At 41.0% G+C, this 15,657-nt stretch overlaps 1 protein-coding gene across 1 annotated transcript in view; it reads left to right on the top strand.

Annotated features, from left to right (window-relative positions):
* Positions 1 to 11,840, top strand: part of abcb7 (ATP-binding cassette, sub-family B (MDR/TAP), member 7) — a 41,903-nt gene extending 30,063 nt beyond the window's left edge. The window contains exons 12-16 of the mRNA XM_047353870.1: positions 656 to 785; positions 1,476 to 1,647; positions 5,733 to 5,836; positions 9,300 to 9,407; positions 10,616 to 11,840. Of these exons, the coding sequence (XP_047209826.1) occupies positions 656 to 785; positions 1,476 to 1,647; positions 5,733 to 5,836; positions 9,300 to 9,407; positions 10,616 to 10,840 (739 nt within the window). The 3' untranslated portion in view covers positions 10,841 to 11,840. The remainder of the gene's footprint in view (positions 1 to 655; positions 786 to 1,475; positions 1,648 to 5,732; positions 5,837 to 9,299; positions 9,408 to 10,615) is intronic.
* Positions 11,841 to 15,657: the final 3,817 nt, after the last annotated feature.

Consider the following 15,657-nt stretch of genomic DNA (forward strand, 5'->3'; position numbering starts at 1 on the left):
ATAATTTAAAAAAGTGCACGGTGGTGCAGTTGATAGCACTGTTGCCTTGCAGCAAGAAGGTCCTGGGTTCGATTCCCGACCAGGGGTCTTTCTGCATGGAGTTTGCATGTTCTCCCCGTGCATGCGTGGGTTCTCACCGGGTACTCCGGCTTCCTCCCACAGTCCAAAGACATGCCTGTTATGTTAATTGGTAACTCTAAATTGCCCTTTGGTGTATGAATGAGTGTTTGTGTGTTGCCCTGCGATGGACTGGCGACCTGTCCAGGGTGTACCTCGCCTCTCGCCCATAGACTGCTGGAAATAGGCACCAGCTCCCCCACGACCCACTATAGAATAAGCGGTAGAAAATGACTGACTGACTGCACTAAAGTGCTTTCTCTTGGTTGTTGCCTTCATAGAACAAAAAGGGTAGGAGTTTTTAGTTGTGGTGCATTTAATGAATAGGGAGAAAACAATATATATTTGACCTGCTAATGACCTATCGGAGCCAATCTAGGGAAAACTGGACTATTTTGATCTCAGGTTGAATGATTGGTGCATCGCTAGTGTCATCATTCTTCCGGGACAGAAAGCATTATCAATAGACCGTGGGGGGTGTGGCTGTCTGTGTCTTACAGACAAGGCAGTAACAGAGATTTTTTCCGTCTGTCTGCAGGAAGAGCACCATTGTGCGCCTGTTGTTCCGCTTCTACGAGCCCCAGCAGGGTAACATCTACATCGCGGGGCAGAATATCCGAGAAGTCAGCCTGGACAGCTTGAGGAAGGCTTTGGGAGTCGTACCTCAGGTTGGAAAAATACAAACACAATAAAATGGACGTGCAAATGACTTTATAGCATCATGGCCCTGACAAAAAAAGAGATTCAATTTTTTATTCTGTTATTTAAAAGATAAAGTATGAATTCCCAAATATTAAAATACTTCTTACATTCGGTAATATTTAATCTACCTCCTTTTAATGTATCTCCTTTATTTTCTTTAAAAAAATTTAAGCCATTGTCTGTTATCACACTGCTGGATAGGAAGCCAACTTCAGCAATGCGTTGTTTCAAGATCTGTAAAACATAGAGATAATAAAACCGAACTTGGTACAATTATTTAAATACTTTAATGAAAATCAGCTGAGATATATTTCACAGTATGGGTCTTGAAAAGTCTAAAATCTTCAAGGGGAAATCTGTAGGAACCCTGTTAATATCATTGCCTTTACATTTTTAATATGATATTAAAATACAATTATACTCAAAAATGATTGGCACTGAGTCATGTCAGAGTAATTGTTAATGATAATTCTGGCTTTAGTGAGCACCGAGGATGATCTGAACAGATGGTGCATGAACATATTTTTGTCATTTGCTCTGCTCCTCTTTCTCTGCTCCCCAGTCCTGTTGTTTGTATCTGCCATCCTCTGTTTCTCTCACTGCTGCCATGAAAATATCCTCGGAAGGCTCATTTTGTTCCCTGACTTTGTCATCAGGATGCCGTTCTGTTCCACAACACCATCTTCTACAACCTGCAATACGGCAACATAAACGCTACAGCGGAGGAGGTGTACCAAGTGGCGCGTTTAGCGGGGCTACATGACGCTATCCTCAGGATGCCCCATGGCTATGACACCCAGGTTGGAGAGCGGGGCCTCAAGCTGTCAGGTCTGCTGCACATTTATGTCTACTCAATGAATGTGGTCTCACAGATAGAAACCAGAGCTGTTGTTTTATCTCGCTCCCCTGGTTGCTGTCTTAACCAAAGAATTTAAAAGCTCAGCTGTCATCCTATTAACTGGCTGTTAACTCCCTGGATAGTTTATATTCTATTGATAAAGTTCCAGATAGGCAGGGAAACATAAGCCAGACTGTTATGTTTCATAAAATTTTCAATAACAAGCAATCGGAACAACACTGTTGTTTAAAATTGTCCCGTTTTGTGGAAATTTTCAGGTCATATAACCTTTTTGGACAATTTATTGGTCAAAATCAACAATAGGTATATTGTAAAATAAAATATCATCCAGAGAGCATTGCATTTAGAAGTCAAAAGCACTAGGCATTTTTACAGATTTGAAATATTTTAATTTAATGTAATTATTTATTAAGGATAAAGGATTTTGCTCTGCAGATAAGACTTAATATGCTGCTCCAACCCTGGGTTAAAGCTGCATTAAGCAACCTTTGCAAAAAATTTTTTTTTAAACATTTGTTAAAACTGTCACTATGTCCTGACAGTAAAATATCAAACAGATGATCTGTGAAAAAAACCAAGCTCCTCTGGCTCCTCCCAGTGGTCTTGCACCCATTTGCGGAAATGCACCGTTCCCGGTCAGAACCAACCAATCAGAGCCAGGGGGACATCTTTGTGGCGTCAATCAGGCTCATGTACATGTTGCTCGCACCCCTCCCCCACACAGCGCGTACCGTCATTCAAGGTAAAGACAGAAGACGACCGATGACCAAAAGCAAGCTGTGCGTTCACGACAGGCTGTGATGCGGAGGGAGGACTGTAGCATCACAGAGAGGAAGGGGAGGCTTGTTCAAATTGTCAGGCTAAGTCCAGGTTTTTTCAGAACTCCCTTATGCAGCTTTAACTCTGTTAAGGCCGCTACTAGCTTCACGTAAATTTGGCAAAGCTTAATCATTTATTTGTAAACATGTATCTGATTGAAAATTCAAAGCTACAGTCCCAAAAAGCATGTCTTGCTCCTGCTTACATTTTTCTGCAGTCTGCTATGCTAACGCTAAGTCTCTGTTTTGATATGATATTGTTGGTATAACACATTTCAGTTCAGTTTTAGTTAATGTCGTGCTGCCAAAACAATCGGAAAAAGTTGTTCTCTGCTTTAGAAACGTAGGGCTTTGCTTTGAACATTTAATGTAACATTTAATAAAATAAACCGTTGTAGTTGCTTTTGGGCCGCGTCTCAGTCGAGATATTGCAGCGCAGAAAGGAAACTGCAGCAAACATTAGTTTTTTTCATTAGTGTAAAGAGTGAAAAATGCTTGGATTGTTGACAAATACTCAGATTCGCCAGATCAACAAAATAATGTGCACACTCTATAACAACCTTTTGTTATATAAATACGCTACCATTGTTAATTAAAGTTAAAATGACCAAAATCCATTTCTTATATGAACCTGCCATTCTGTGCTCCCAAAGGTCCTTCCCTCTCTGCTAAAAACAGAACAAATCAGCCACTCATTAAATTACAAATGCTGATGAACAATGTTGGCACATCTGTCTGTGGGCTGAATCTCCAGGGATACGAGGCCATCCAGGAAGACAACAACCTGAAACACTCGAGCTGTTCCCCCATCTCTAAAAGCCAAGGTTCACACGTTCGTGCACTTTCACAGATGTCTTCTGTTTTGCCACTGAACAAATGACGAACTGAGAAAACGTTTTAAATTGGTTCACTTTATAGATTTGAGGGTGTGGAGAGTTGAAAGAGTTTTACAGTATTACTCACCTGACTGTGTTTAGGTACAAGCAGGAAAAAAAAGATGTTTTAAAGCTGAAATGTTTGTCAAAACTGTAATTTTGTGAGACCTTCATCTGCAGTCCAGGAAAAGACAGGAAAGTGTCTGAGCATATAAGAGGAACAGATAGAGAGGTCAAATGGATAAATAGATAACTAGAATATAATAGAACCCATCATCTGTGACTGAGGTAGCCTCTTTTCAGATTCAGCAAAGGTGCTCCAAAATGAAACACAGTCTCCTCCGTGTTTCAATGCAGGTATGGTGTTATTTGCTTTGAAAGCTTCATTTTTCCTTCTGTTGACATAGAGCTGATGTGATTGGCTGAAAAGAAAAATGTCATCTCTGACAAAGATTTTCTTCAAATGGAGAATTTTAGGTTTGATCATTTCTTAACCACGCCTTTGTTTTCTTTTATTTCAGTTTCATAGTAAACAGGATCACAAACATCCGGCAGTATTCACTCAAAAACATATTCCGACACAACCATTTATTAAAATTGGCCAAATACAACTAAATAAAGCGTTTTTTACAGAAAAAGTTACCCACATCCTGTTCTTGTTAATGAGAAAAGACCAAGAAAGTACAAAAAAGAGGAATGACATTAGGGATGCAAAACACTGACATTATTTATGTTTCGGGTCTAGAATTTTACACTTTCTGGATAAAAAAAAATAAAACCTGACTACTTTTATTAAAACATGGCATGTTTAGTGTTGAGCTACTAAAATAGAAAAGCAAATTTAATTATATGGTCATTTATTTCTTTATTATTTAAAACAACTTAAACATTTTTGTGGCCAAGGAGTACTTTTAACTTGATTCTTGACAGCCAGTGTAACAAAGTTTGGATACCACTGCTTCAGAGGAACCAATAAATCTGTTAAAATACTATTTTAACATATCTTTGCAAAATAAACACAAGTAGCGTTTGTTTAAGCGCCTTTCTCAGACAAAAGCCAACTATTAAAAATGAAGTGCCATAAAAAAGATAAGATGTTCCTGGTCGCTGTAACGAAGCTTACTGCATGTCGTGTAAAAGGCATGAAAATGAACTTTGCTGTAAAAATGAAGGACCTAGATGGGATCTTGTCAGAGTTAGATTTATCTTAAATTATCACCGTTATTACTAATATGAAATTTTTATTTTGTAGTTCTTAAATTTATTTTGTAATTGTCTTTAAAAATTCTTAAATTGACTCAAACTGATAGAAAACCTGTACACAACAAAATTATCTCTTTTTAGGCTCTGACCCGTTTCTCCATCCTCCAATATAGTCATGCAGATTTAAATGAGACGGCTGCATTTAAGTCGATCACTTTTCAGGATAAATGAAGCTTCTTTTCAGTGAGCTGTCCTAATCTTGGCATGAATCACTGATAACTGGCACCAGATTTAGGAACATTTTTAGTGAGCCACACCTGCTTCATATTAAGTTTTAATTCACAAAAAAGAAATCTGCACCTAAAGTAAATTTATATTTACTAATGAAACACTGTCTTTCAATGGCATTTGCTTTTAAATGTTACCCCTCATGGCTCAGTTGTCGAAACGGCTCTCGTCCATGTAAAGAATCGGCAACAAACTGCAATAAGGTCTCAGTTTGATCACTCGCACCATCACTGCTGCGCCGCCACTTTCTCCACCTCAGATCATAAGTGTGTTTAATGGCATGCTGCCTGTGAGTTGCTCTAATTCGATCCACACGAGACCGGGTTGAATTGGGTTGTTAGCGTCACTCATTTAGCCCACGTAAACAAGGCCGTGAGCCATATCTGCCTTCAACGTGCAATTACCAGCAGCACAGATTTCTGCATGTGGAGCGGGCGAGAGAACGGACAAAATACAGACATGACTAAGTTCTCATTAATTTCACTGCTGCTATATGTGACAGCTACCAGTGACAAACGAAGGAGGGGGGTTAGGGGGGGGTCAGGAAGGGGCCGGCGCGAGTCTCGGCGCTTTCCACTGCCAGCGATGTTTACACACGCTGAAAGCCGCTTGCTTTCAAGGGGCCACACGCCGCTCGTATGTAATAAAGGCAGAGTCAGACACACTGGGAGAAATCTTTAAGCCCTCCTGACTTTTCCCTCACGATTAAATGGAAGTCTGTTTTTACTGACTCAAAGCCTGCCGAATTGGTATTGTGTGAGTAATGGCCCCCTCAGTTTGCAGTAATAATGAAGAGAAGAGCCAAGCAGCAGAGACCTGTTGTCTGTCTCTTTGCATATGTCAAACGTTGCAGCTCTTCTCCTCTTTCAGGTGGGGAGAAGCAACGCGTCGCCATCGCCCGCACCATCCTCAAGAATCCGCCCATCCTCCTGTACGACGAAGCCACGTCGTCCCTGGACTCCATCACCGAAGAGGTTGGTCCTGCTGCCGACACAGACGCCAGCATGCATGCATAATAACAGTTCAGAGCTGCCGCCTCATAGTTTCTGCATACACATTTAGCAGAACAAACACCCACTCAGTCACCTGCTGTAGGTACACAATAATTCAGCTCCCTTCTGCGTCACATACCTGCTGTGACACACACCCCATACACACACACACACACACACACACAGCACCACCCACAGCACTCTTCCTCCCGCCACCTGCCTCTGTTTCTCCCACTTAATCTCCAGCTCTGCTTAAACCACACAGTCTTTGTAAATGTTACATCTAATGAGAAAGTTCAGCACGATCTTTCTGAACTTATCCAGAAAAAATAAGGAGTTGGGCAACAGACGTGGCTGTTAATTGAGTTTTTTTTCACCGTTGCCTCTCATCACAAAGATGTTTTTAAATTATCATATGCACACAGTGGAAAGAAGAGCATATGACGGATGATGTTGCTGCGCAACATTGTATTGACTTAGATTCTCCGTTAAATCAAAGTGTGGGAATATGTTTCATATATATTCTGTCATTCATGCATTTTTTCACACCAGTTATTGCAAACTTTTTTTCCTTTGGAATAGTCGATGCTGTTGTAAGGCTATGCAGAACCCCGCAGAAGTATTCATCCTTCACATTTTGTCACAACAACAAACTTTAATGTGTCTTAGTGGGGTTTAATGTAACAGACCAACATCTGAGAGCGTGTGATTGTAAGGTGGAAACAAAATGATACATGGTTTTAAAAACATCATTTGTTTTTTTGTTTTTTTTTTTGTTTGGAGGGAAAAAGATGCAGGCATTTAAGTTTTTTTTTGTACAAATCTGAATAGTGTGGTGTGCATTGACATTCAGAAACCTTTAAGGCTGTAGGCTTTTATACAGGTCCTTCTAAAAAAATTAGCATATTGTGATAAAGTTAATTATTTTCTATAATGTAATGATGACAATTTAACATTCATATATTTTAGATTCATTGCACACTAACTGAAATATTTCAGGTCTTTTATTGTCTTAATACGGATGATTGTGGCATACAGCTCATGAAAACCCCAAATTCCTATCTCACAAAATTAGCATATTTCATCCGACCAATAAAAGAAAAGTGTTTTTAATACAAAAAACGTCAACCTTCAAATAATCATGTACAGTTATGCACTCAATACTTGGTCGGGAATCCTTTTGCAGAAATGACTGCTTCAATGCGGCGTGGCATGGAGGCAATCAGCCTGTGGCACTGCTGAGGTCTTATGGAGGCCCAGGATGCTTCGATAGCGGCCTTTAGCTCATCCAGAGTGTTGGGTCTTGAGTCTCTCAACGTTCTCTTCACAATATCCCACAGATTCTCTATGGGGTTCAGGTCAGGAGAGTTGGCAGGCCAATTGAGCACATTGATACCATGGTCAGTAAACCATTTATCAGTGGTTTTGGCACTGTGAGCAGGTGCCAGGTCGTGCTGAAAAATGAAATCTTCATCTCCATAAAGCTTTTCAGCAGATGGAAGCATGAAGTGCTCCAAAATCTCCTGATAGCTAGCTGCATTGACCCTGCCCTTGATAAAACACAGTGGACCAACACCAGCAGCTGACACGGCACCCCAGACCATCACTGACTGTGGGTACTTGACACTGGACTTCTGGCATTTTGGCATTTCCTTCTCCCCAGTCTTCCTCCAGACTCTGGCACCTTGATTTCCGAATGACATGCAGAATTTACTTTCATCCGAAAAAAGTACTTTGGACCACTGAGCAACAGTCCAGTGCTGCTTCTCTGTAGCCCAGGTCTGGGGAATGCGGCACCTGTAGCCTATTTCCTGCACGCGCCTGTGCACGGTGGCTCTGGATGTTTCTACTCCAGACTCAGTCCACTGCTTCCGCAGGTCCCCCAAGGTCTGGAATCGGCCCTTCTCCACAATCTTTCTCAGGGTCCGGTCACCTCTTCTCGTTGTGCAGCGTTTTCTGCCACACTTTTTCCTTCCCACAGACTTCCCACTGAGGTGCCTTGATACAGCACTCTGGGAACAGCCTATTCGTTCAGAAATGTCTTTCTGTGTCTTACCCTCTTGCTTGAGGGTGTCAATAGTGGCCTTCTGGACAGCAGTCAGGTCGGCAGTCTTACCCATGATTGGGGTTTTGAGTGATGAACCAGGCTGGGAGTTTTAAAGGCCTCAGAAATCTTTTGCAGGTGTTTAGAGTTAACTCGTTGATTCAGATGATTAGGTTCATAGCTCGTTTAGAGACCCTTTTAATGATATGCTAATTTTGTGAGATAGGAATTTTGGGTTTTCATGAGCTGTATGCCACAATCATCCGTATTAAGACAATAAAAGACCTGAAATATTTCAGTTAGTGTGCAATGAATCTAAAATATATGAATGTTAAATTTTCATCATGACATTATGGAAAATAACGAACTTTATCACAATATGCTAATATTTTGAGAAGGACCTGTAGTTGACGCGGACGTTGCTGCATTATTCCCTGGAAACACAGGGGGCAGTATGAGAGGCAACCAGTGGAAATGTAGTAAAAGAGAGAAGAAGCGCTTCACCTAACACCAGATATGGCTGTGTGCACTATTGCAAACATTTCTTTCCAAAGTGATTCTGTTTCTTGCAAAGTATCAGATTCATAAGAGTAAAACAATGAAGAGGAAAAAGCTTTGTGATTTCTTTGTAAGAGATCATGAAGAACTGCTTCATTCGTGTGTAAAATGCGCAGGTGGTCCGCAAAAGTTACAAAAATTGCACCTTCACGCCCTGGGGGGCTTACTCTGAAATCCAGTGCAACCATTATTACAGAGGAAGTTGTGGAGATGTTTAACTCAGATTTTCCTGACAAAACAAAAGCTCCAAATCTTGAATCATCTCACAGAGCAACATTCAATCCCTCTTTTCTAAAAGCAAGAGCATAGCACAACTGCAAACATGCCAAGGCATGGCCGTCCGCCAAAGGCGACAATCCGCACTAGGGGAATAGAGAAGCTGACAGGGACCCCACAACACCTCTGTAGGAGCTGGAGAGATCCACAGCTCAGGTGGGACGATCTGTCAGCAGGAAAACTATTAGTCACATCTTGCAGAGCTTCCCTTTATGACAGTTTGGCTAGAAGAAAGACATTAGAAGTCTCTGGCAGTTTTCCACAGGGCTTGTAGGGAATACAACACACATGTAGAAGAAGGTTCTGTGGGAATCCCTTGATCCAGCAGGGACAGGGAAGCTAGTTGTTGGGATGATTTGGAGTGTTTCTAGAAAGTATTTGACTCTGACTTTTTTCTCTCTATTGTAACTGGTCTATGATCAAATGAAACTACAGGAAAAAAGACTGAGGTTTCTTTGTACTTACAAGGTTAAGAAATGTGAACAAGTTGAAAGGGTATGAATTATTTGGTAAGGCATTGTAGGTCCAATAACAACAATAACAATAAGGTTTTTTTTGTGCTTCCAGAACATCCTGAGTTCAATGAAGGGGATAGTAAAGGACAGGACGTCGATGTTTATCGCCCACCGGCTGTCCACAGTCGTAGATGCAGATGAGATTCTGGTTCTCAATCAGGTAAGAGCTCGCCTGCGTGTCGTTACTTTGGCCACATACCTCCACTTGTTAACATTTTCAGCCGGAGCATCGATATGACGGAGAAACAAGTTATACCATGGCTGACTTTCTGAGCAAAAACATCCTCGGTGTTAATTGCCAGTCCAATTAGATACATTTGCATGAAGGGAAGGACAATGACCTGCACCCTGCATAACCTTCAACTCATGTATCTGCCAGCAATGAGAATATAGCCCGCCGCGCCAGTTTTGGCAATCATTTATTTCCCCTGTTACCTTTTCCTCGACGTGCGTGATAAAAACCTGCTTTGTTTAACTTTTCTCATTAACTTCAACAACAACAGGACGACTGTCTGCAGAAGAGAATGTATTATTTTCTCCATAAGGGCTCATTAAAGCAGTCGGACTCGACTGGCTGTTTTGGTCAGATGGCTCATGTTGTTTGTCTCTGCGTCTAATAATGTATGGGCTAGCTTCCCAGACACTGATGAGGCCTTGTTCAGGGCTAAACATGGCTTCTCAGATGACTTCTCTGACAGCCATGATTGTTCTAAACTGTGGCAGAAGTGAATCTTTTCTCTGCATCCAAGCAAGCAGAAAAAAACTGCACCGCGCGAGGCTGTGAAACACAAAAGAGACGAGGAGTGAAGGGCGGTTATTATCTAGAAAGTAAGAGTTAATATTAGAAGCGATGCAGGTGAGCTGACATTTTCCACCAGTGCTTGAGCGGGAGGATAAAATGAGAGGGGACTTCTTTGAAGTGTGGCGAGCCGAGCTTGTCTCGTTCCATGTTCCCGGAGTCAGATGGCGAGGATCAGAGGGTTGTGACGAGGAGGCACGTCTGCGTGTGATGTCGCCACAGTGTTTGCTAGTGTCACCAGCAGAGGACTGCCTGGGGTGCTCATTAAAATAACGAGCAGGGTACAGTCACATGCTCGTCCTGGGTGCGCTAAAGACTGTGCCAACACCTCTGCACGCTCAGCCGAGGTGGGGGAAGGGGATGCCCTCATTTGTATGTGGCTGCGTAGGAGGAGAGTGTTTGTCGTTCTGTCCACGAGTTTGTGTTTTTGCGAGAAGAACGCAACAGTTGTTGGGGAGGCGTCGTGGACTCTTAGCAGTATGGTCACGATGCAAGGCTGATTATATCTCTGTGTTTATGGCCCCTTTATTTCGATCTGTGAGCATTTTTCTCCTCTGTTTTGTTTCCAGGGCAAAGTGGCAGAGCAAGGCAGCCACCACACCCTCCTCGCCAACCCCGGCAGCTTATATGGAGAACTGTGGAACGCTCAGAACAGCAAAATCATGAGCAGGGCAGGCGACAAGAACTCAGCCGAGCCGCCGGCCGAGCGGCTGTCCCAGAAGGAGGAGGAGAGGAAGAAGCTGCAGGAGGAGATCTTGAACAGCGTGAAGGGCTGCGGGAACTGCTCCTGCTGAGAGAAGCCTCCACCACCATGTTCCCTCATCCTTCACAGATGGCCCGCGCTGGGATCCTCGGTCTGCGCGCAAAGCTGGAGAGGGGCCGGGTTGGTTCTCTTCTCCATCTAAACCCCAATCAGCGTGACTATCTCTCCTCCTCTTTCAACTAAAGGCCGCCGCACACTAAAATGGAGGTGGAGCACAACAGGGAGCAAGTGTGTTTAGCTCTGGCTCCTGGCCAGATTTAGAGCTTTCATGCCAGTTGTCTGAGCTGAAGCAAAGCATAAGAGACTCCGTGTATCAAGTACGTGTGTTGGAGACATCTGTTCTCCAACATGGCTGTCTTCTTCTCCTCATTTTGGACATCTGGTTTAGTGACATCTCTCATTGCACTGGAAACATGTAATCACTTGCATATGCCTTGACGTTGACACAATTTGTACGGATTTAGTTTTTTTAATTATTCATAAAAATAAACTGACCTTAGAGTGCGTACTTATCCAAACCCTGGACTAGGAGACAGCTGGAGCACTATTACATAAAGGAGACATTTAGCCATGCTGCTCAATGCACATGATGTTATTTGCAATTTCTGTTCAGAATATAACAAAACTTGTAATAGAGGGATGACTTGCATATTTTAATAAATCTTACACCCGTAAGAAGAGGCAAGACCTCTAAATGTTTCTCACCCCTTAAGCCACTTTGTTCATATCCAAGCGTCCTACAGCAACGGGGTTTTGAAAGAGTAACAATGCAAAGATTTTAGATTCTGTGACCAAATATGGAGTCTTCCTCTGCGAGACATTGCGTAAGGACAACATGTATATCCTCATCTTTCTGGGGGGTGTTTTGGTTGCCGTGTTTACGCTTTCCTTCATATTTGACCGTTTTATTGTAAATGAAAAATTTATATCTGAATGTCTTGTACAACACACTATGTCAAAGACTTTTCTAAGGTAATCTGAACCATGTTGAAGAGTTAACCTGCAGGAAGAGTAATAAATCTTTGATTTTTGTTGATCTACTTTGATTTAAAACAAAGATGGATGTTTTTGTTGCTTTGTAGAAAACCGTTGATTTTATTGTTTTCTTCCATTAGTTTATTTAAAATAAGGGACAGCATATATCGGTGAACATTTACAAGTTAAATGTAAACACACAAGGCTGTAGCCAGAGACTTATTTATATGTTTATATTTTTTGTCCTTTTTACAGAGGCATGGATCTTAGTAAACAGGAGTAAAAGCGGAAAAAAGATTAAACATAATAACACTTTAGATTTTCCAGTAAACATATTTTAAATGCTTTTTTCTAAATAAAGCGCAGGGATTTCACTTGGAAGTCTTGACTACATGGTATAGAGAGGCTCGCAGTTTTTTTCCAGTATAAAAGCCCATATTTCTTCAAAATATGACGGTGATTGTATGTTTTTTGACAAAGAATTTTAAAGCTTGTTTGTATGTTATTTCCATGTGCTTTACAGTTGTTTTACAGGCAACGGCCCAGCCTATAATGCAATAATTATCATTTTAGACAGAGATTAACATGTTTGTTTAATGTTCTGGCCAGCAGTGGTTTCCGTCTTTAGGCTCCCAAGGCCGACCTGGGAAGGTTCACTACTGTTCAATGTTTCCTCCCTTCCTAGATCGTAGATCATCCAAAGGATTATAGATGGCTTTGTAACCTGTTTTTAGCTCAGTACATGTGTCCTTTTGGGATCTTTTAGCCTACTTCATGTTGTCAGACAGGTGCTGTTTAGTTGATTTTCTCTTTGATTATACAGGTCAGGCAGTAATCAGACCTGGGTTTGGCTATTAACATTAGTATGAGGGTCGTAAACATCCTAGTGTACCATAAAAGGCACAAACCGAAGAAATCTAGAAAATACATTTTCACAGCACTGTATGTCTGTATGTATCTTAACTAATGAGAACTAAAAAATATCTAACGGCTAAACAGGGTTACCTTAAAGGTAAATTTACTCTTCTTATTGTGGTCGACCGTACTTTGCTGTCCAAGGCCAAAGTATTTCTGCTTTTCTTGTGTTCAGACCCATTAGATACATTTTTAGAAAACTCTCTCAGTGACGGCTGATTGCTTTCAAATTTCAGCACAAACTGGGATAGATTTATTACAGCCAAGTTGGATGTGTGCGTATCCCCAGAGAACATATGTCATTTAAAACAAATTTACTGTATAACAGACAATTTTACTTTTCCAGATTTGTTTTATTGATGCCATTAAAACAGTGCTTGAAAAACTATAATTGCAGTGAAGAGATCAGGAAATTAATAACAGGACAACAATTTCATACTTCAAATGGGATTTCTAAAAAACACAAAACATCCTAAAATAATTACACTATATGAGGCTACAATAAAATTATGATCAGAAACCACAGCATATAAATTGCACAGCCTAAGACATCCTAGCTTGATAATGCGGACATTAGAAATTCAGATTTAGCCTGAGGACAGGTATTTTTAATTCTCAGGAAGCCGTCTTTAAAGTCCAACAGCTGCACCAAAATACCAACATGTTGGACGAAGGAGAAGCAGAGAAACACCAGTGGATGAAATGTAATAAAATTATTCCTCTGAGCTCTCTCCTAATGTCACAATTCTCAAGTTATTTAAAAAGAACAGTGGGCATTAATTAAAATGAGCACCTCCTAAAAAAAAAAAACCATATGCCAAAATTAAGCTAATTATCTTCTGTTGTCCCTGACAGGCTGATGTCACCAATAAAACATTCAATCTTATGATTTGTTAGATTACAAAATGCTGGATAAATTAAAGTGTAAATAAAAAAAAAAACATGCATTGGGCTCTTATCTAACTACTAACTGTTAATTTAATCTTTTTATCTGGGATAAATAGTTAAACTGATCTAAAAGTCTGCTGAGACCGAGTGAGTTTCACTGTTATCCTGTATTTATTTGTGGTGTTTACTTTTCTATATATTTACTGCAGTGCTCTGCCTCTCCATCACCTCCTCTGGATAGACCCGGAAGAGAACATATAAAATAGCACAGACTCCGACATAAGGATAAACACATTTATTATAATAATTATTAAAAATCTAGTTGGCTTCTTATTGCTTAATGTAACACAATCTTCACACAAATAAATGATCAATTTCTTTACATATATGTAATGCTTGTAGAGATTCTGACATTACAAGAACAAAGTGAAACACAAACTATTAAATGAATTTCTGTGCAATGAAGAACCATAAACCCTTGAGAGACCACGGCCTTTACAAATACATTGCCTTGATGGAGAAAAATAGCCTAGACAACATTTAGCTTTGATTGCAGCACATATTTACTGTGGCATGTTTTCAGGATTCAAATGCCACAGCAATTCTTTACCTTCAAAGTTGCTTTTCATTTTTTCATCAAGAGCTTACTTTTTTAACATGTCCTGTCCGGCAGAGTAGCACTTAGAGTTGTTGTCTGAGTGCCAAGAAGAAGCCCAACAGATTTACTTTCACAAGTGGAGCATTACGGCTAACACTGTAATGCTGCGATTAATATATATTAAAAAAAGCTTTATTAGAAACTGCTTTGGGATTATTTCAATTGCAATAGACATGGTGACGGAAAAAAAAGCAAGAAGGGAGAGAGGTGGGAGAAACGATAGAAAGGAGATAAGAATAGAGGAGAGAAAGGATAAAGAGAATAGAAGATAACACCCCAGAAGTCTGCTTATATACCTGCAGAAAGAGAGAGAGATAACCACAGGGGCTAACAACAAATGCAAATTTAACGTGACTGAAAAGTACACGGTACTAATTAATACATGATGTATTTAGTGGCAGCTGCAGCTTAAGATAGAGTATGTCTGCAAACCCCTGAATCCAAACACCTGAGGGTGTATGTGTGAGCACGCTAGTGTATATAAGGTTTCTCCATAGGAATATTCTATAGCAGGTGAGGAGCCACAGACCTGCCTCCCAGGACCCGAGTTAGACACGGAAGAGATCGAAGCCACAGATATCTAAAGAGCTCGGAAAGCATGAGAACCCTGGGAGGACCACCACCGGAGAGCCGATTACACTGGAGCAGGACCAGCCATGGACCCAGATACTTAAGACCCAAGGGCACATCACCCCCCAGCAGAGCCTTGACAGATCCAGGGGGCCCACACCCGCCAAGCAGCCACCTAAGGTGAGCCGGCACACATCTGAACACCAAGCCCCAGACACCGAGAACCACCAACACACCAGCGGGCAGAGACACCAGCCCCCGGCAGGGAGTGTGACAAGGAGAAAATAGATGATCCAGGAGAGGGAGCAGCCCTAGACCCAACATGACAGAAAAACATCACAATCACCCTCATCCATACATACAGAAACACTCACACCCAACATAAAGACACATTATCTAGTATTTTTAAAGCATTTAATATAATCTTTCTAATGTTTGTGGGTAATCCCTTCTTCTTCTGTCCAACTGGTCATACAGTACTTCATATGTGTCGTTTACGTACATCCATGAAGCCTTATGTGTCTAAAATACATAAAATACATTTTTTTTTGTTTTGGAACTTTTTAAATACGAATTTTGGAAGTAAGTTTTGAGTCCAATATTATGACAGTGTAATTGTAAGGCAGTACTACTGACTGTTTTAATTGTCTCTGTAACATCTGGATCTCTTAACAGATCTTGAACATACCTCACACAGTGCCATTAATACTACGGTGCAAACATGAGTGACATAACCCCTCAGTAACCTTAACCAGATACTTCTTTGCACTCTCATGCTTATTATTTTAACATAAACGTGCAACATGTTATTTGCATACACGAAACTCAAGACTCTTAATCTT

This window comes from Girardinichthys multiradiatus, chromosome 23, assembly GCF_021462225.1.
Source record: "Girardinichthys multiradiatus isolate DD_20200921_A chromosome 23, DD_fGirMul_XY1, whole genome shotgun sequence".
NCBI classification, from domain to species: domain Eukaryota; kingdom Metazoa; phylum Chordata; class Actinopteri; order Cyprinodontiformes; family Goodeidae; genus Girardinichthys; species Girardinichthys multiradiatus.